Source organism: Bufo gargarizans, chromosome 3, assembly GCF_014858855.1.
Source record: "Bufo gargarizans isolate SCDJY-AF-19 chromosome 3, ASM1485885v1, whole genome shotgun sequence".
NCBI lineage: Eukaryota > Metazoa > Chordata > Amphibia > Anura > Bufonidae > Bufo > Bufo gargarizans.
In genome coordinates this window covers 581,278,716-581,298,939 of record NC_058082.1, presented here as the reverse complement: position 1 = coordinate 581,298,939, position 20,224 = coordinate 581,278,716, and the positions used below count along the sequence as shown (strand labels likewise).

Below are 20,224 nucleotides of genomic sequence, written 5' to 3'. Positions count from 1 at the left end.
TGACCTTTCACGAAGTGTCTTGACGATCATTGGGAGTCGTACGAACTGCGGACAATCCTAGTACCTGATGGCCGATACCAAGCTTGGTTAGTTATCTCTATATCTTTTCAACAGGATCACTTGTAAGAACATATCAAATTGGCCATTAGAGGTAATGGCCAACGTAAGGCGACTCAAGTGTTAAATAAATGACCGCGTGCAAGTGGGTATTTTCTCATTGTCAGTTAAGATGAGACTTGCCATGAGAAGGACTCCTCTTGTCATCTTGATTGTCTGACAGATATGGGAAATGACATATTTTTTAAGTATCGCAAAAAAAAAAAAAGTCATTTGTACCAAAAAACCAAGACCTGTCTCTCTTTATAGTGTCAGGATGGGTGATGTGTAGTCACTTTAATGAAAGTTATTTGAGTCGAGCCATGTCGTCAGTATCTGTCTGGATTTAGTCTCCATGGAGATTGATGGATTACTTTACTCAGCTCTTGTCTGAAAGGAGACTGTGAAATGTGTTTAGCAGTCATCATACTTGGTACTTTTTGCGGCACCTGAAGGAAGTAGAGGATGTTCTCAAATTTTTGCATACCAGATTGGCTAAAACATCCTACAACCCAATGTATATACACCTTACAGTATCTTGAGGTCTAATCTCAAAGACACAAGAACATCTGTTTTACCAGAACCGGGGCAGTCTTAGGGGTTGACAAACTGGGCAATTTCCCAGGCCCCTCAGGAGCTACCAAAGTTTCCCATTGAATCCTTCTCTGCCCTAGTCCACAAGATTATGTAACATTTCTATACATTTATATAAATTTTAAGGACCCATCATTCACAATAGGTGATTGGTAAAACCCTAAATTTGAGCTTTTGAAGAGCTTTTAGAGAGGCTTCAGCTTACTGTACTACTACTTTTAATATTTTAAAGGGGTTATGTTGTCTAAGACATTTGCGTCCTATCGCTAGGGTATGCCACCAATGTCAGGTGCAAGTCTTACCTCTGGGACACAATCCTCTCTAGAATGGGGCCCCCAAAGTGAACAGGAGCAAACCGTGCAAACCTGGCCAATCTCTATTCACTTCCAATGGAGTTCCGACAATAGCCATAGCTATTTCCATTAGTCACATAGAGATGACTGTGCATGCACAAGCGTGTTCTCTATTCACTTCTATGGGAGTTCCATAAATGCGTCAAATTGCTTTCTTTTTACTGCTCCCTGGTTCCAGCTTGTATTATTCTCCAGAGCTGTATTCCCAATTCTGTAGGTTAATAGACAGAACCTTAACAGCTTAGCCAAGTATCTATGATACAGTTTTTCCTATGTCAAATTACAGTAAGGAGCCTTCTGTAGGAATAAGGAATAATAATGCAGGCCAGAAAGGGAATAAAATTTTAAAAGCAGTAGAATTGTGAATGCAGCTCTGGATTATAGTACATTCTGTAAATCAGGATAAGTACAAGAACTGATGCAATGTATTTGCCATTTTCCTCTATCTCATATCTAGAATATATACATCTAACCATAAAATTATATTAAAATGTATATAAATGGTTTAAAATTTCATATTCTTAAATATAGCTTTACTTGCTCAGAGAATAATTATGTAAATTCCGCTTGATCTCCGAGGATGTAATATTCCTTTTCATTGAGTGTCAGAATAATTGGCATTCCACGAGCAGTTTACAATTGTCACGGCTAATGGCTGCCTAATTTTAATATAACAATTTTCCTCTCCTGCAATATTTATATTACCTTTTAGAGAACATGCAGCCTGGGGCAACGTTACAAGGAACCAAAATTAAATGTGTTCTGAAACAAATGTTATGATTATTTTTATTTTATTTTTTTCAAAGAAGATGTTTTTATACAAATATTTGTTCTATTAGTATTAACTATAGTATATAAACTGTACAGTGTCTGATATATAATCATAGGGGGAGATTTATCAAACTGGTTGCTATGGGAAACTAATCTAGTTATCCCTTAAAACAATCAGATTCCACCTCTCATTTTCCAATGGAGCTCTGAAAAATAAAAGATGGAATCTGATTGGTGGCTGTGGGCAACTGAGCCAGTTCTACTTTTCACCAGTTTTAAAAAATCTCCCAGTGTTATATATATATATATATATATATATATACACACACACACACACATATACACAGGACACACCTTCTCATTCAAAGAGTTTTCTTTTATTTTCATGACTATGAAAATTGTAGATTCACACTGAAGGCATCAAAACTATGAATTAACACGTGGAATTATATACATAACAAAAAAGTGTGAAACAACTGAAAATATGTCATATTCTAGGTTCTTCAAAGTAGCCACCTTTTGCTTTGATTACTGCTTTGCACACTCTTGGCATTCTCTTGATGAGTGTCATGAAAATAAAGAAAACTCTTTGAATGAGAAGATGTATCCAAACCTTTGGTCTGTACTGTATATATCTATATATATATATATATATATATATATATATATATATATATATATATCTATAACATTACTCATACTGCATATTTAATGGCAGGAACCAGGTAAAATGATCACACAAATCCAGTCTTAGGGCCTTAATACTGTAATACCAGCCACAGTGCCATATAAAGCTAACTATAATGATCTATAACACTAACCACTGTACCTATGTAATACCAATAGTCACCCCCATGTCATACCAGCCATAGTTCTCTGTAACATAGGATCAGCTATTGAGTTTATAGAAGGCATCTGCTTTCTTTGGACTTAAAAGCTATGGACACCTTCAGGGACATTTTTTTTTAATTCCTTTTTATTCATTTTGGGATAAAAATATATATTTTTCAATTGGTGTTTATTAAAAATGTTCTACAGGTTTGTGGCATACAGGGTTAACTTTCAGCCTAGCTGCCGAGTACATTACTTTGAGTTTTTTCAGTCCCAACATGTTGCTGTTCTGACAGCTGGATGTGTAGCCCTTATCTCTAAACTCCTGACAGCATATACACGCTTATTGAAGCCATATTCTTATCAAACTGATAAGAGTGTGGCTTAATTGAGTGTTCACGAGCTGTCGGGAGTTCAGAGATAAAGGCTTTACATCCAGCTGTATGACAGGGTATACAAGCTCTGCCTCTGATGCCACCAGATGTAAGGTAGCTATCCCATAAAGCAATGATCCATGTTTGAGACATTATTTTAACAATAATTAAGCCAGTGCCTCATCTGCAGACAGCATTTTTTTTTTTTTGGGGGTGGGGGGGGGGGGGGGGGGTGGGGGTGATTGCCCCTTATCAGAAGACTGTATAACTGAAAGTATTATATTATGCAGCTAAACTCCAATTTTACCTTGTAGAACAAAAATTTATGATTTTATTTTATTTTTTATGAAGAACAATTGAAAAAAAATCATATTACTTACCGGTAATTTCCTTTTCATGAATCCTCCATGACGGCATACCATGAGAGATGACCCGCCTCTAACCAGGGAGGGACAGGAAGATAAATTTGACCCTCTTCCGGCTCCTCCTCAGTGTCTTTCTGAACAGACAGCCTAGAGAGTCTTTTTTTCCCATTTTTTTATATTATTTTTTTTCATTCACACCAACACATACCTCCACCTATATCCTATCCTATATTTCCCCCATGCCGTCATGGAGGATTCATGAAAAGGAAATTACCGGTAAGTAATATGGTTTTTCCCTTTCATCCTCCATGATGGCATACCATGAGATATAACAGATCAATCTTGTTTAGGGAGGGACTAAGGCCTGCAATACCTTCCTACCAAAGTAAAGCTCCGGACTACCCCTAGTATCTACCCTGTAGTGTTTAGTAAACGTGTGAGGGCTTGACCATGTTGCTGCTCTACAGATCTGTTCTAGCGAAGCGCTTGCTCTTTCGGCCCAGGATGTTGCGACAGATCTTGTAGAGTGAGCTGTGAGAGACTTTGGGGGAGATACCCCTAAAGACTTATAGGATCCCAATATGGCCATTTTTTTCCATCTGGACAAAGAATTATTTGGGGCTTTATGTGCCCCACTGAACTGTACAAACAAGTAATCAGTTTTCCTAAAGGACTTCTTTGTCTGTAAGTAATACAAGATAGCTCTATGTACGTCCAATTTGTGAAATTTCTTCTTTCCATCTGATTTTTGATTCGAACAGAAAGAGGGAACAATAATCTCCCCCTGTCTGTGAAAATAAGATTCAACTTTTGGAAGAAAAGAATTGTCCAATCTAAAAACAATCCTTTTTGGAAAGACCATGCCTAAAGGGGAATTTGTCAGACCTGACAGAACTAAATTAAGATCCCAGGGAGGAACAGTAGGTCTTAAGAAGGGTCTTATTCTATCTGCCCCTTTCAAAAACTGGATGACCCAAGGATGGTCTGCAATTTTTTCATCAAACACTGAACTCAATGCGGATACATGTACCCTTAGGGGATTTGGACGCAACCCTTTCTCGAATCCTGTTTGCAAAAACCCCAGAATTGCCTGGATGGAAAATCTCTGAGAAGAGTTCCGAGACTGACTACACCAACCACGGAATCTTTTCCAGATTTTAGAATAAATCTTGGAAGTAACTTCCTTCCTGCTGGCTGCCATAGTGTCAATTGGACTTTAATGTTACCCTCTCAGGTTCCAAGCTGCCAGATGTAGTCTTTCCACTCTGTGATGATGGACTGGCCCCTGTGACAACAGATCTTGACTCCAGGGAAGAACCCACAGGCTCTGGATTGACAAGACCTTTAGCAGAGGGAACCATGGGTTTCTCGGCAACAGAGGTGCTATTAAAATCACATGGGCCTTGTCTATGCGGATCTTTTTTCGCACCCTGGAAATTAACTGAAGAGGCGGGAAGGCGTATGCCAGCTGAAAGTCCCGTTTTTGTGACCGCGCGTCTACTCCTATATTCCCATCGAAGGGATTTAGGGCGATTTTTTTTTTTTTAGTTCTGTGTTTTCTGCTGAGGCAAGCAGATCAACTAGGGGAATACCCCATAATTCTGTTATCTGGAAAAACACTTCCTTTTTTAGGCTCCATTCTGTTGACCTCAGAGAATTTCTGCTTAAGAAGTCCGCCTTTGTATTTAGTGACCCTTTTAGGTGTACTGCCGATAGGGATCTTGAGTAAACTTCTGCCCATGAAAATATTTTTTCTGTCACTAGACTCAGACCTACACTTCTTGTACCCCCTTGATGGTTTATGTAGGCGACTACCGTCGTGTTGTCCGTCCTTACTTGAATGTCCCTTCCTTCTATGTAATGGGACAATGCCTTTATAGCTTCCCAGACTGCGGGCAATTCGCTCTGATTTGAAGAGAGAGATCTCTGATCCTCAGACCATTGTCCTTGGAAAGATAGATGAGGGCAATGCGCTCCTCATCCTCAAAGGCTTGCGTCTGTGGTAATAACTTGCAGATGTTCGGGATTCCAAGAAACTCCCCTCATCAGATGGTCTGGATCTTTCCAGTACTGTAAGGACCGATTCATTCTTAAGGGAATCTGAAGTGTCTCATCTAATGTGTCCTGATTTCTGTCCCAACTCTCTAATATCCATTGTTGGAGAGTCCGATTGTGGATCTGGGCCCATTTTACTGCTGGGATGCAAGATGTCAATGAGCCATATCTATTTTGCCCCCTGGAGCACCCCATGCTGCTGTTCACTGCCTGCTGAAGATCAACTAGAATGGATAAGTACCTTATCATTATCAATGGTCCTTCTATGTGATGTTAGTTGTTCTGTTTTAATTCAGACAGTGCGGTGCCGCATGGAGGTGCCCCAGTTATTTTGGTTTTTCTTTATTTTTGTTGGTCTGACCATTTATATAGATTAAGTCCTGGTGCGGTCACTGTTTTGAAAAACCAGTTGCCATTTGATCTACAAGGCAACTTATTTTCTATACATTGTGTGTCATAACCTATCATAATGTTACTGGTCTCCTGATGAACCATATAGTTGAAGGGAAACGCGTCGAGACCCTGTTTCAGAGCGCCACTTTTTAGGCATCTGTATAAGTTGTGACTCTGTTTTTTTCATCCAGATATCTTTCTGGATTGTCCGATAGGACATTACTTGTTTGTATAGCGGATATCTCAGGACCCGGACATCCATATGGGTCTTTTTCTGAGATTAGGGCTTTCCAAGGACAATTAGGTTAGGCACGGGGACGGAGTGTTCCCACCATCAGGGATCATCTCCGTGCTGAGAATAACACAGGGACATCACAGGGATACATTTAGTGACCCATGTGTGTCTGGCCCCACCATATCATGAGATTGGCCCTCCTTGACCTGGTCCTTAACATGGCTCTATTTTTTCTGTGTATGTCTTCTGTTTGTCTATCAATCCCCAAGTGAGGGATCATATATGTGTATCTTTTAGCTGATTCTTGATTAAAAGTTAAATTTTAGGTAGTTGACTTCTGTGATAGTGTTCGTAATAGCTTCATTGCCTCTTTGATTGTGCATACTGACTTTGGAATTGTGAGACTTTTTCGCTTATCCCTATCACTTTCTGGGTTGGAAGAAAAGTCTTCTGAAGGATTGAGTCTAGACGGACCCCTAAAAATATTAAACTCTGGGATGGACAGGGGTTTGATTTTTTCCAGTTTATTAACCAGCCAGCCTGTCACTAAGTCTGACAGGTTATGAACAGATTGTTTTCCAGGACTGTTTTTGAGCTTCCTATTATTAACCGTCCAATTAGGGAATTATTAAAATGTTCCTCCTCCTTAAATGAGCCACTAATTATAACATTACTTTGGTAAACACCCTCGGAGCGGAGGTGATGCCAAAGGGGAGAACTTGGAACTGGAAATGACGTAGCTCCTTTCTTAAAAAGACTGCTATGCAGAGGAATCTTTGAGCTTTTTCGCATACCAGAATATGGTAATACGCATCTTTTAGATCTATTGATGCCAAGAAATCTCCTTTCTTTAATAGATTTATGGTGGATTTTATGGTTTTCATTTTGAACTTGTCATATTTTATGAATTTGTTTAGGCTCTATAAGTTTATTATCAGACGATATCCCCCATCGTGTTTCTTTACTAAAAAGACTGTTGAATACTAACCCTTTTTTTGTTGTGAGAGGGTAACCGATACATTAGCTTTTTGAGCCAGCAGATTCGGAATCCCTTCTAATTTTTCTTGTAGTATCGCTGATTTTTGAATAGGGGTTACTCTGAAAACAACCATGGGAGGAGGAAGACGAAAGGAAATATCATAACCCCCTGATAAAATATTTAAGACCCAAGGGTTTACGGTAATCTCTTACCATTCTTTTAAGAAAAATGTTAATCTCCCTCCTACCTGAAGTCTGGCATCATTGTTTGGAAGATTTTGTATTTTTGGGATTAAACAAGAAACCTCTGTTTCCGTTTTTTTTTTTTTTTTCCCCTCTGGACCACTGGATCTTTTGGCCTGGAAGGAACTACTTTTTTTGACCCTCCGAAAGGGAAATTGTCTTTTATTTGTATCCTTAGGAAATGCTTTTTTAGAATCCGAAGCCTTCTCTAAAATATTTTCTAAACCCTGACTAAACATCAAGTTTCCATGAAAGGGCAAACTACATTGTTTCATCTTGGAACTGATGTTACCCGTCTGAGATTTCAACCAAAGCGCCCTTCTGGCCACTACCGCTAGACCCAAGGTTCTTGCTATTATTCTGACTGATTCTGCAGTGAGATCAGACAGAAAGTCCACCACTTTTAATAAGAGAGGAAAGGAATCTTTTAGGGAGTCATAAGTGGTCCCTTCTTTCAGAAGCGATTCCAACTGTGCTAACCATTTTTTTAGGGATCTAGAAATGGATGTTGCAGCTAGATTTGGTATGAATAAAGCTGCTGCGGCCTCCCAGGTTTTCTTTAGACTTGAATCAGCTTTCTTGTCCATGGGATCTTTTAGGGATTCCATGTCCTCAAAAGGAAGCGCATTTGCCCCTTTGACTAATTTTGATAAGGAAACATCTACCTTAGGACAAGAAGAAAACAACGCCTCATCTTTATCGCTAAATGGAAGGCGACGTCTCATCGTTTTTGGAAAATAATAACTTCCTATCTGGAGCCTTCCACTCTCTTTTAATTAGTTGCTGCATATTTTTGTGAACTGGAAAAACTCTCCTTTTCTTTTGTTCTAATCCACTAAACATTTGATCTTGAACGGACCTCTGGACCTTTTCATCTGAGAGATCCATGGTCGCCCTGACTGCTCAGAGGAGTACTAAAACCCTTTAAATTCGAAATCAGACCCAGACGAAATTAGAGGAGACAAGACCCTCTGAATCCGATTCTTGATCTGACTCTGAAGACGATGAACTAGAGTAACTTATTTTTGGTTCCCTATGTTTTGATGTAGATGCATCCGGGGTAGGCGTAGGATTTTCAGACAGGGCTGCCCGCTTTTTTTCCTGATTACGTCTCTTAATTGCTCTCTAAAAGACGGAACCAAATCTTTTGCCATATTCGAAGTACATTTCCTGCAGAGTTTTTTAGTATATGAATCAGGTAATTTACTGAACATATGACACATAAATTAGTTTTTTGACTAGGCTTAGTTCTCTGAGCCCCATCCTTATCACTCTGCATGCATACAGGAAGAGGAGACAGAGGTACAAGGGGGTTAGCATAAGTAAAATTATACAGCATTCTCCCCAAGAGACTTTCAGTAACTTACAGTAGTCGGCCCCTGGGAGGTCTCAATTTGGACTGTACCAGGCTCAGACATGTTTGCCGTTTCTACCTCTGACCCCTTTAAGTACTCTTACCTGCAGACCTCAGATCAGAGGGCAACATCCGCCTTGATCCTGCGCGCCAATACTAGCTCCGCCCCCTTAGCGTCCATTCCACAGACCGGAAGTACCTCTTGGAATGCACATGGACCGCACCTGACTTCCGGTGACATCATCGCAAGCACCGAAAGTTTCGGGCTGCGATGCGGAGCTTTAACATGATCGGAGGGACTCCTGGAGTGTCTGGTCCGCACATGGACCTCCACACCCGACGCGCAGAGCGGGAGGTTAGGAGCAGGAATGTCCATGGTTCAGCACCTAAAATACTCAACTAGGGAACGGGTGCTGCCTGCTTCCCTCATGTGGAAGGCATTTTTCTTCTCATCACCCTAAACAAAAAGCGGCCTCACCGCAAGTGCCATGAGGATAATCAGTGTCCCCCTGGAGGGACAGGAAGACACTGAGGAGGAGCTGGAGGAGGGTCAAATTTATCTTCCTGTCCCTATTTGGTTGGAGGCGGGTCATCTCTCATGGTATGCCGTCATGAAGAATGAAAGGGGGGGGGGGGAAAATTCTAGCTCAAAACATGTAAAATGCAATAATAAAAATTGCCTCCAAAGGTGTACAGAGCCTTAAGCACTGCTTCCCTCTGCTTGCTAGGCATCAGATGAGAGCTGCCTGTTAGTTGAGGTTCTCATGATTTCCCTTTTGCTGGGATATAGATGATTCTGTCTCCGTGGGGCACTCTTTACAGTCTGCCCCACCAGATACATAAAATGGTCATATGTTATTGTATATATTTACAGACACAAAATTAGTATATAGTTAGGTAGGTATTTGTTTGTCAGAGAGTAATATTCACATGATGCTAGGTCCCAAGGTTTCCCAGCAGACCATTGTCCAGAGCATCACACTACTTCAGCCGAATTGCCTTCTTCCCATAGTGCATACTGGAGCAGTCTCTTCCCCAGGTGACACACTTGACCACCTACATGATTTAAAAGAAAGCTTGTTTCATCACACCTGACCACCTTCTTCTATTGCTTCATGGTCCAGTTCTGATGCTCATTTGCCGATTTGTTGGTGCTTTTGATGGTGGACTGGGGTCAGCATGGACACTGACTGGTCTGCATCTGTGCAGCCCTATAAGTAACCAGCCGCAATGATGTCCTGTGTGTTCTGACACCTTTGCATCATCACCAGCTGTTACCTTCTCAACATTTTGTACTACAGTAGCTCTTCTGTGTGATCAGACCAGACGGGCTAGTCTTAACTCCATCATGACACTGTCACCTCTTCACCGGTTGTCCTTCTTTGGACCACTTTTGGTAGGTTCTATACACTGCATACAGGGAGCATCCCACAAGACCTTCCGTTTTGGAGATGCTGTGACTCTGTCATCTAGCCATCACGACTTGCCTGGCAAATTCACTCAGATCCTTACTTTTTTGGGTAGGTTCTATACACTGCATACTGGGAGCACCCCACAACACCTGCCATTTTGGAGATGCTGTGACCCAGTGGTCTAGCCATTACAACTTGCTCGTCAGTCACTCAGATCTTTACAATTGACCATCAACTTCAAGATCTGACTGTTCCCTTGCTGCCTAATGTATCGCACCCTCTTAAAGGAGCTATTGTCACCAGTTATTCCCTTCTCCCATCGGTGGTTGTAATTTCACAGCAATCGGTGCCTGTATACTGTATATTACCATATACATACTGAGCCAGTATTTAGACTTTACACTGCAATTTTTTTCCTGTAAAGAAAGAAGATCTAGATGAAAGCAAGAATACAAGTGAGAAGGAGAGGGGCAAAGAAAATGAATAGCAATTTGTATCTCCTATTCCCTGAAAGTCCCAGAGGACAACTCATGCAATCATTTGTAACTGTCGCTGCAAGCACACAAGAGGTTTGATAAGACGTTGGGGGCGGTTAAATGCAAGGCAGCGCTCTAGTATTCATTATATTGCGGTGTTTATTATACCACAGATGCGCATCCTAAGGAAATAATTTTACTCTGAAACCATTATCAAAGTGTAATGGTATTCGGCATCCGCATTACTAAATACGCTCCCGCAAACTCAGCTCTAATAACGACATTGCTCACTGTCAGATATTGGTCTCCTCGAGCACTCCTTTGCTGTAGATGAATGGTGAGCACTGCGAACGTAGTTATTGGTTCCCTCACAGAGGCCCCTGGGAGCCCCAGTAGCAGCCTTTGGCTTTGTTTCAACTATCATGAGAAAATGAAGTACTATTTATAGCGAATTGAGCTTCGGATCCAAGATCCAATGTCGATTCACTCAAAACTTTGTTTTAATGCTGTATGGACACCCGTCTCCGATCTGGTACCAACCATTACACCCGTCTCCGATTTGGTACCAACCATTACCAAAGCCGACTTCTGATTATTTTTTTTTTATGGTTTTCAAGTTTAAAAATTGAATGCTGAAGTTATTCATCAAAGTCTCACGTGACTTTAGTGATAACGAATTTCACCTCGCCGGAGCCCATACATTTTAATCCTGTACAGAGACAGGTTTCCATTTTGAGCGAATTGACATTGGATCTTGGATCCGAAGCTCGATTCGCTCAACACTATTTCTGACCACATAGAAATAATTTTAGAAATTTTCCAGTTTTCTCACTGGCCTGTAGAGCACCACAGAAACAGCTATGTTTCTCTTTCCTGCAGTTCACTTGCCAGCTTTACTGTGTAGACTGGGACAGATTCAGCAGAGAACAGGCGATTTAATAACAGCTGTATCCTACTGTTATTCCTTGATCTTTTGTGGCGGGGAGAGGGGGGGGGGATTTAGGGTTGTACACCATCACTTTCTTGAGATTGTAATAGTCACTGTAGTTTCTCTGTCCAGTACATGTCATTTATTTCATTACATGCTTCACTCTCTATCCAGACAACAAGAAAGTGTGTGCCTCTAATATGGCCGCCTCGAGGAACATTTTTAAAAACTGAAAAAAGGATTTAAAACGTCACATTTCAAAAAATATTTCTTTTTACAAATTTATGTCTAAAAATGACTTATTTGATCCACAAACCTTCACCCTAAGCCATGCCCCTTTGCTAGTGAGGCACAAAGAGTGGAAAATACATAATAAATGTGGTGCAAATCATGTATGCTGTTTTTTTGGGCTTTAAATTGAGACTGATTTTAGTTGTTCCATTTGGTAAATATCTAGAGGATCATGTTTGGCAGTGAAATATTATACAGTACCTGGTTTATGGCCATAACACTATTACTGGTTGTGGCTGGGTCCATCACTCTTCTGTAACTGGTAGAACCTGGGTGAGTTCTGAAAGGTCCATGGTCTTCTGCAGAGTAAAAGGATAGTTACCATTTTATCCAGATGGACAAGATGACCATGGTAACCACAGCAACCATGGATTGATGTTGGAGAACTGTCGGAATTGAGAGAAAAAAGTTGTTTTTCTTTATTTGGAATATCAAAGAGAAGATAACTGTACTATAATGACGCATAATGGCTTAGACAAATAATGCCCAGAACCAACTTCGTTGCTCACCAGCGTTGGACATTGGATTTAGATCTACGACTAATTCTGCTTTATGTTTTGTTAGTAGCTAATGGTTAAGAAAAAATTACTAGAAAGTTCTTGTCCCTAAATGTTTGTTGTTTTGTGTCATTTTTTCCCAGGTTTACCCAGAGTTGCAGATAACCAATGTGGTGGAAGCCAATCAACCTGTCACCATCAATAACTGGTGCAAGAGGGGGCGCAAACAGTGCAAAAACCACAATCACATTGTTGTTCCATACAGGTGTTTGGGTAAGTGTCCATGACTTCACTATGCTTTCCTATACTTGGTCCATGGCTGTATGGGACCTGTGCTTCAGGGGCTCAATTCCAGGGCAGAAAAGCTATTTCAATTGACCACTCTGCCTTGAGCAGTAGATCACTATGCAGAGGCCTGGCTATGAAGAGTGACTGAGCATAAATGTTTCTCAGCACAGAATGTTGTGTCTAAACCGTATAATTAGTAGAATTATTTTAATTGCTTTTTAGTTTGTTTTTTATTTTTTTCGGCGACTAGGCCGAACATTTATCAAGACTTCCTATTCTTTGGGAGCTGCCACATGGGCCATAGACACAATCGAAAGGATGGGACCTCATTGACTTCTGTGGAGATTTTACTAGGCATGCTCAGTGACATGTGCCGAGGTCAGGAGGGAGTAGATAAGCCTTGACACCACCTATTGTATATCTGTAGTAGTGATAAGTCAGAGCAACTGGAATGAACTGAAGACGTTTTGCTAGTCATCTAACTGGCTTTCTCAATTAGAATGGCTTGCACAAGATTTCTCCAGCATTAAAGGGATTCTGTCATCAAGATTTTCGATATGGAGCTGTTCATATCATCCTCTCAGTCTCCATTATCTAATAAAAATATACTCGTTTTACCCCCACCTGTCCTTTCATTTTGGTTTTGGTTTTATTAATATTCTAATTACCTTACTAGCGTGCCCAAGGGGCTGTCCCTCTGGCCGTTTGTGCCCACCCGCGCCCCTTATCTCGTAGCCCAGCGCGCTCCACTGCTAATTATGCACTCCTTTCATCGCCGATGGTGCGCCGTAATCTCGCGCATGCGCCCTAAATCCACTGGTCAGCGGGCGAAGTGCGCAGACAGCTGGTGCATGCGTGCCACTTTCGCTGAGGCTGCTGCCAGGACACGGCGCGGGCGCTGACCAGTGGATTTAGAGCGCATGCTCGAGATTACGGCGCACCATCGGCAATGAGAGGAGTGCATAATTAGCAGTGGGGCGGCGCTGGGCTACGAGATAAGGGGCTCTGCTGGGCACAAACGGCCGGAGGGACAGCCCCTAGGGCACGCTAGTAAGGTAATTAGCATATTAATAAAACCGATTTTTATCCAAAATGAAAGGACAGGTGGGGGTAAAACTAGTATATTTTTAATTAGATAATGGCGACTGAGAGGATGATATGAACAGCTCCATATCGAAAATCTTGATGACATAATCCCTTTAAATACTGGTGATACTCATGGAGGTAATTGCATTTGCGTGACTGAAGCTATTAGTTGTATTTACACTGTCACAGGAGAGGTGTTAGAACAGCATTGTAAGTAGCAAACAATAGATGTTGCATCCCTCCAGCTGTATGTCTGTGAAGGTTCACATTCATCCGGGTCATGGTATATAACTACTGTAGTAATAAATCAAAGCAACTGAACTTGTATTTTTTTTCTTAAAGACGTGAGGCGTGATCCTGTATACAGAGATGATAACGGTTATTGTAATCCTGCCTGTGATGATAATTAAATGGCTTCCATAAAGTTACCTAAACTGAAGTCTCAACTAGTCTTGAGCAAATCAAGCTTCGGATCATAGATCCAAAGTCGATTTGTTTAAAAACTTTGGTTTTAAAGCTGTTTCCGTACAACAATAAAATGTTTTGGCTCCGTGGTGCCAAACTTTGTCTCGGCCAAAGTGGCATGAGACTTTAGTGAATTACTATTTAAGTGTTCTTGCATGGCAAGACCACTTACTGTTATCTCACAAATATTTTCTTAGTATTATAGCCAAATTTACCACCCTAACTCCTCCCTCAGTTGTTACACTACATAGACCGTAATATACCGAATGGTTCACGAAATATCGGCTTTTTGTGGCGAATATTTGTTCCCATAGGAATGAATGGCGGAATGTTTAAAACTAGAGTGTGAGCTGACCCCTACTCCCTCTTTTTCAAGCCCACCCACACAAATCTTATATCAAAACGTTCTGCTATCCTTGCTGCCACTAAAAATGTCCACGGCTAAGCCATAGTCCTGATAGTTTTTAAATATGACCATTTGTTTGCAACTCACGCCGCCCATTGACATTCATTGAAACTCCACTCTAGCCACCTCAAAGAGAGACATCCTAAGCATCAATGTAGGTCTGGGTCTTGTGATTCTCACAATATAAAGCTCTTCACTGTAGGATTTATAATTTTTAAACTACAACCGTTTGAAGATGGCAACCGCCAGTGAAGTGAGCAAGTTGGAGCAGTTTGTTTTTAACCTCTCTTCTCTGCCCTTGCTGTAGAGTGAGCTGCCATAGGACCCCGGGTGTGTGAGCAGCCAACAGAGTGACAAAAGCTAGAGTGTGAGCTGAAAACTCTGGACATGATTTCTAAACTGCCACCACTCCCTTATTTTCAAGCCCACCTACACAAATCGGCTGCTAATGTTTTTATAAATGTATGTTTTAATGTAACTGTGAAGCACTTTGGGCAACAACATTGCAATTAAATGTGCTATATAAATAAATAAAAGTTGAAATGCATTTTTTCACTCTTATCAAGCTTGCCATGTGCACTTTTTAAATTTGATCGATCAATTGATTAGTGTAATGTTTACTATCTTTACTCACTCCAAACACTCCATAAAGTTACTCTGCCCAGTCCAACCTTTCCACAGTTACTCCAGCCACTCCAACCACACAACAGTTACTCCAGCCACTCCAACCACACAACAGTTACTCCAGCCACTCCAACCACACAACAGTTACTCCAGCCACTCCAACCACACAACAGTTACTCCAGCCACTCCAACCACACAACAGTTACTCCAGCCACTCCAACCACACAACAGTTACTCCAGCCACTCCAACCACACAACAGTTACTCCAGCCACTCCAACCACACAACAGTTACTCCAGCCACTCCAACCACACAACAGTTACTCCAGCCACTCCAACCACACAACAGTTACTCCAGCCACTCCAACCACACAACAGTTACTCCAGCCACTCCAACCACACAACAGTTACTCCAGCCACTCCAACCACACAACAGTTACTCCAGCCACTCCAACCACACAACAGTTACTCCAGCCACTCCAGCCACACAACAGTTACTCCAGCCACTCCAGTTGTAGACTATTGGTGGAGGCAAGAACAATTCACACAATTTCGCCAGAAATTGTAGCTTTTCTAGTTTAAAAGGTTTTTAATACGCATATAGGAATACCGGAGTAATTCACTGAAACGAAGTTTGGCTCTATGGAGCCAATACATTTTAATGTTGTACGGAAATAGCATTAAAGCCAAAGTTTTTGAACAAATCGACTTCGGATCTGTTATCCGAAGCTCGATTTGCTCCAAATTAGTGCTAGGGATGAGTGAACCCGAACTTTACAGGTTCGGCTTTGGTGTTCGGGTAGTGTAGGAATTCTCTCATGGATTCCGTTATAACTAAATATAACTGAATTTGTAGACGGAATGCAAAAAGGAAGCCTGTAAGAGGCATTCCGTTTTGATGCATGATAATAGAGGTCTATGGCCAAGCAAACGGATCGTCTGGTTTCTGTTATGCAGGACTGAAAAGAAAGTCCTGTAAAGTTTGGGTTTGCTCATCCCTAGTCTCAACATATTATAAGGCCTAGTGGCCAGTGTGAAAACTGCAGGATTTTAGATATGTATTTTTTTTAAATATGGATAGTGACCTAAAGCATTAAAAATCACCCAAAATTCTAACAAAAAAAATAATATGCAGTTTTTAACATAAAAATGTCAATCAAATAATGGGTAATTTCTGATTTTTACAAAACTGGATGACAATTTCCCACTGAGGCTGAATTCACAGGTGGCAGATTTGCCGCAGGTTAAACCCAAAGTGGCTGAGGCTACTTTCACACCTGCGTTAGGTGCGGATCCGTCTGGTATCTGCACAGACGGATCCGCATCTATAATGCAATATTTTTTAGTTTAGAACGGATCCGTTTGCCTTATTCTTTTTAAAAAAAAGTCTAAGTCAAAACAGATCCGTCCTGACTTATATTGAAAGTTAATGGGGGACGGATCCGTTTTCAATTGCACCTTATTGTGTCAGTGAAAACAGATCTGTTCCCATTGACTTACATTGTAAGTCAGGACGGATCCATTTGGCTCCGCGTCGCCAGGCGGACTTGGTGTCCGCATCCAGAGCGGAATGGAGGCGCAACGGAGGCAAACTGATGCATTCTGAGCGGATCCTTATCCATTCAGAATGCATTGGGGCTGAACGGATCCGTTTTGAACCGTTTGTGAGATCCCTGAAACGGATCTCACAAACGGAATTCAAAACGCCAGTGTGAAATCAGCCTTAGTAGCGGGCAAGATAAGATGTTGTCCACAAGCTGTAGAAAGTTCCCGTGCGGAATTTGGCTCAAAATTTCAAATCCACAGCGTGGCAATTTTGTTGCAGTTTCATTGTGGATTTTCCACGTGAATTGTACCTCCGTGAATGTAGTAACGGGGATGATACCTGCAGATTGCACAGGAAAATTTCTGTTACATGTGGACTTCTGTTCAAATGAATGTACTTCAAGGGAGAGCAGCGGTGACTTTCATGGGCTTCCTGGTCGAGGTTATTTTTACTGGAAAAATGTGTCGACAAAAGCATTGTCATAGTGCGAAAACATGTTTGATTTTTTTCATATTAAGAAAATAAACTTTTGATGGTTCTGTGAAGAGAGGTCCTGCTGGGGCAAAGCGCTGGCACTAAAATCTCGTTACCACCTCGTGTGGAAGGTTTTTTATGTGGGTTTTATAACGCCCTATGCAGAATGTCGCTGGCAGCATGAAATCTGTTTCTTTTATTACATGTCACCCAGATTTATCTCAGCTGTCTCCGTTTTACGACACTTTAGAAAATATTCTATCATAACGTGTGATTTATGTGGTGGAATTATTAAGGCTCCTATGTGCCATTATTATCCCGGTATTTCGGGCCATAGCTGTAATTATTTTCTCAATAACATTTTTAATGCACAATAAAATCCAGTTTGGGACTAAAAACGAATGATGATAATGAAGTAAAATAATGATTTTACCATATAACAATGCTCTGCTCTTCCATAAGTTCACAGTTTCCGAATCTCTTTACAAAGTCAATGCAGCTAGAGAAATGTTTAAAGGAGTTTTCTGGTTTGCATCAACCTATTTAAAAAAAAATCATATATGAAAGTCGCTGTAATTTTGTAATGTATTTATTTTACCTTTTAGGCCTCCTATCTGGGCTCTGGTCACATGACCTTGTCCATGCAGCTTTTTCTTATTTCCTGTGATGTTATGTCCATGGGCGGGGCAGTGATAGGGGCGTGTCTATGTAACTAGCAGGGTGAGTGGAGCTATAAACTAGCTGGACGTTATGGGTAGTACCAGAGGAGAGAGAAGTGCATCATGGGTTTGGCTCGGTACAGGAACAGGAAGTGCTACATACAGGATGGAAACAAACTTGGGTCAGGAGAGTCCAAATAAAAAATAAATAAATCATGGGGATTAGAGGTAAGCAACTAGATGGACATATCCTTTAAAAATTATAGTAATCCTACAAAACCCATTTAACCCCTTAAGGACCCTGAGATTTTCCATTTTTGCATTTTCGTTTTTCACTGCCCACCTTCCCATAGTCCTAACTTTTTTTTATTTTTCCATTCACATAGCCTAATGAGGGCTTATTTTTTGTGGAACAAGTTGTACTTTCTAATGGCACCATTTACGGTTGCATACCATGTAGTAGAAAGCGGATAAAGGTTTTTATTTTTTACACTGTATGTTATGCGGTAAAATTTACCTCTTTCCCGTTGCGCCATTTGCCGTATGCCATTAATGTTATATTTTAATTGTATGGGCATTTTCGCATGCGGCGATGCCCATGATGTATATTTTTTTATTGGTTACGTATTTTAAGGAAAGGGGGGTGATTTGAACTTTTAGCTTTTTTTTCTTGTTTTTATATTTGTAAAAACTCTTTTTTTTTTTTTTAAGTCACCTTGGGTGACAATAACTGGCAATCATTAAATTGCCCATTGTGTTCATTGATGGCTATATAGCCATCATTGAAGACTTCATTTGCACTATATCAATACAATGCTGCCACCTAGTGGCCTGTATTAGTGTATACTTGAAATAAGCTCCGAAGCCTGCTTGAGGCTTCGGGCTATTTCATAGTTATAACAGGTTCCCCGATCTGAGTCGGGGAACGCTGTAACCGGTGCGGAAGCGCGCGACTTCCGCTTCCGGACTGATCAGATGCCGTGGTCACATTTGAACACTGCATCTGAAGTGTAAAATGGCTGATCGCATACATGTGCCGCAGGTCTCTGCTATTTAAAATGGCAAAAACCCTGCGGCTATGGCGCCCGCAGCATGCTCGTATATGTATGGCAGAGGTCCTTAAGGGGTTAAAGTCACTGTATTCAGAATTGTAGTATATGCCAACCGTGCAGATGTTGGCTGTCTATTTATTACATGGACAGCTCGAGTCTTGACACTATTACATAGTGCTCATAGAGTGTTTTCTCTGAACAGGACGATTTTATTTTTCATGTGGCAGAACCTTTAAAGGGGTTGTACAATGCAGATGTAAGATGTGTTGATTTCCATATATTTTTCTCTGCAGAGCACTGACTAGCGTACAGAAGTCATCATGTGTATTAACCAGTCTCAGTAATATAAATAGTACCCAGCCAAAAGACCCCCCCCTCCCCATACCTCTCAACTAGAAAAGCTTATTCTAGACACTTTGATCTGATGAAGGGGTTTTGTCTTAAAAGAGATAGTTGCAGATGTGAGGTTGGCTATTTTCCTAGTTTTGCCATGGAAGTATATTTGAAGGACTGAGCAATGACTGTAAGGATATGCTGTAGTTGTGAAACACTCAGCTTTTTCAATCCTTTTGGAAAGAAAGCCGAATTACACATGCTTGGCATGTGCGGATGTCTCTTTATTTGTCTGACACGAATTGCTTAATATTTGGGCTTTTTGAAATTAAAGTATTACTGTCATATTTTTATTTTATTTTTTGAGTATTGGATTGTGGTGCTTAATATCTCCTTGGTGGCCCAAGTCAACTTTTCACTGTGTATTCAATAACCTCTTAATTCCACATTTTGTTCCCTGTACTGCCTGCTTTTACCTGTGCTTAAAATCAGGTTGCTAGGCATGGTCGGCTATCTGTTGAAGGACGGAGGACGCAGAAGCAGGCTGCTTGCAAGGTCAGATTACAGACAGCCAGGGACTGTAAGTAAATAATTAAAGCCAGGTCCTCCCCAGCAGCTGATAACAGTGCCTGGGCTGTGTGCACTTCTCCCTGTCCCTGCGCTTGGCAGACGCTCCCTCACTCAGCAGAGCTGGAGAAGTAGAGTCGAAGCAGCGCAGAGCAGGGAAGGGAGATCTGCCGTCTGCTCAGTGTATAAATGAAAGCAACGTGTGGTAAGAGGACCCCTTTGTGCTGCAGGAGATTAACCCTTTAGGGGGGAGGGCTCTGGTTACTGACACTTTTGGGGGGCTATTGTTACTGGCTAGTGAGGGCAGGCGGGATTAGCCTCAGGGTGAGGGCAGCGGCGGCCATCTTAACTGAATAGTGAAATTGCAGTTTTATGCAGTCTGGTTGCTGAGGGCTGAATCTTATTAAATATGGGGTAAGTCAGTCTAATAGTAACTGATTCTGGAATATCATGTTATTAGTAACTACATATATGAAAATT

General features: G+C 41.2%; 1 protein-coding gene across 1 annotated transcript in view; it reads left to right on the top strand.

Annotated features, from left to right (window-relative positions):
* The window catches only part of LOC122930768 (amyloid beta precursor protein), a 191,164-nt gene that overhangs the window by 23,347 nt on the left and 147,593 nt on the right, over positions 1-20,224 (top strand). Inside the window, 1 exon segment of the mRNA XM_044284351.1 lies at positions 12,390-12,519. Within this exon segment, the coding sequence (XP_044140286.1) occupies positions 12,390-12,519 (130 nt within the window).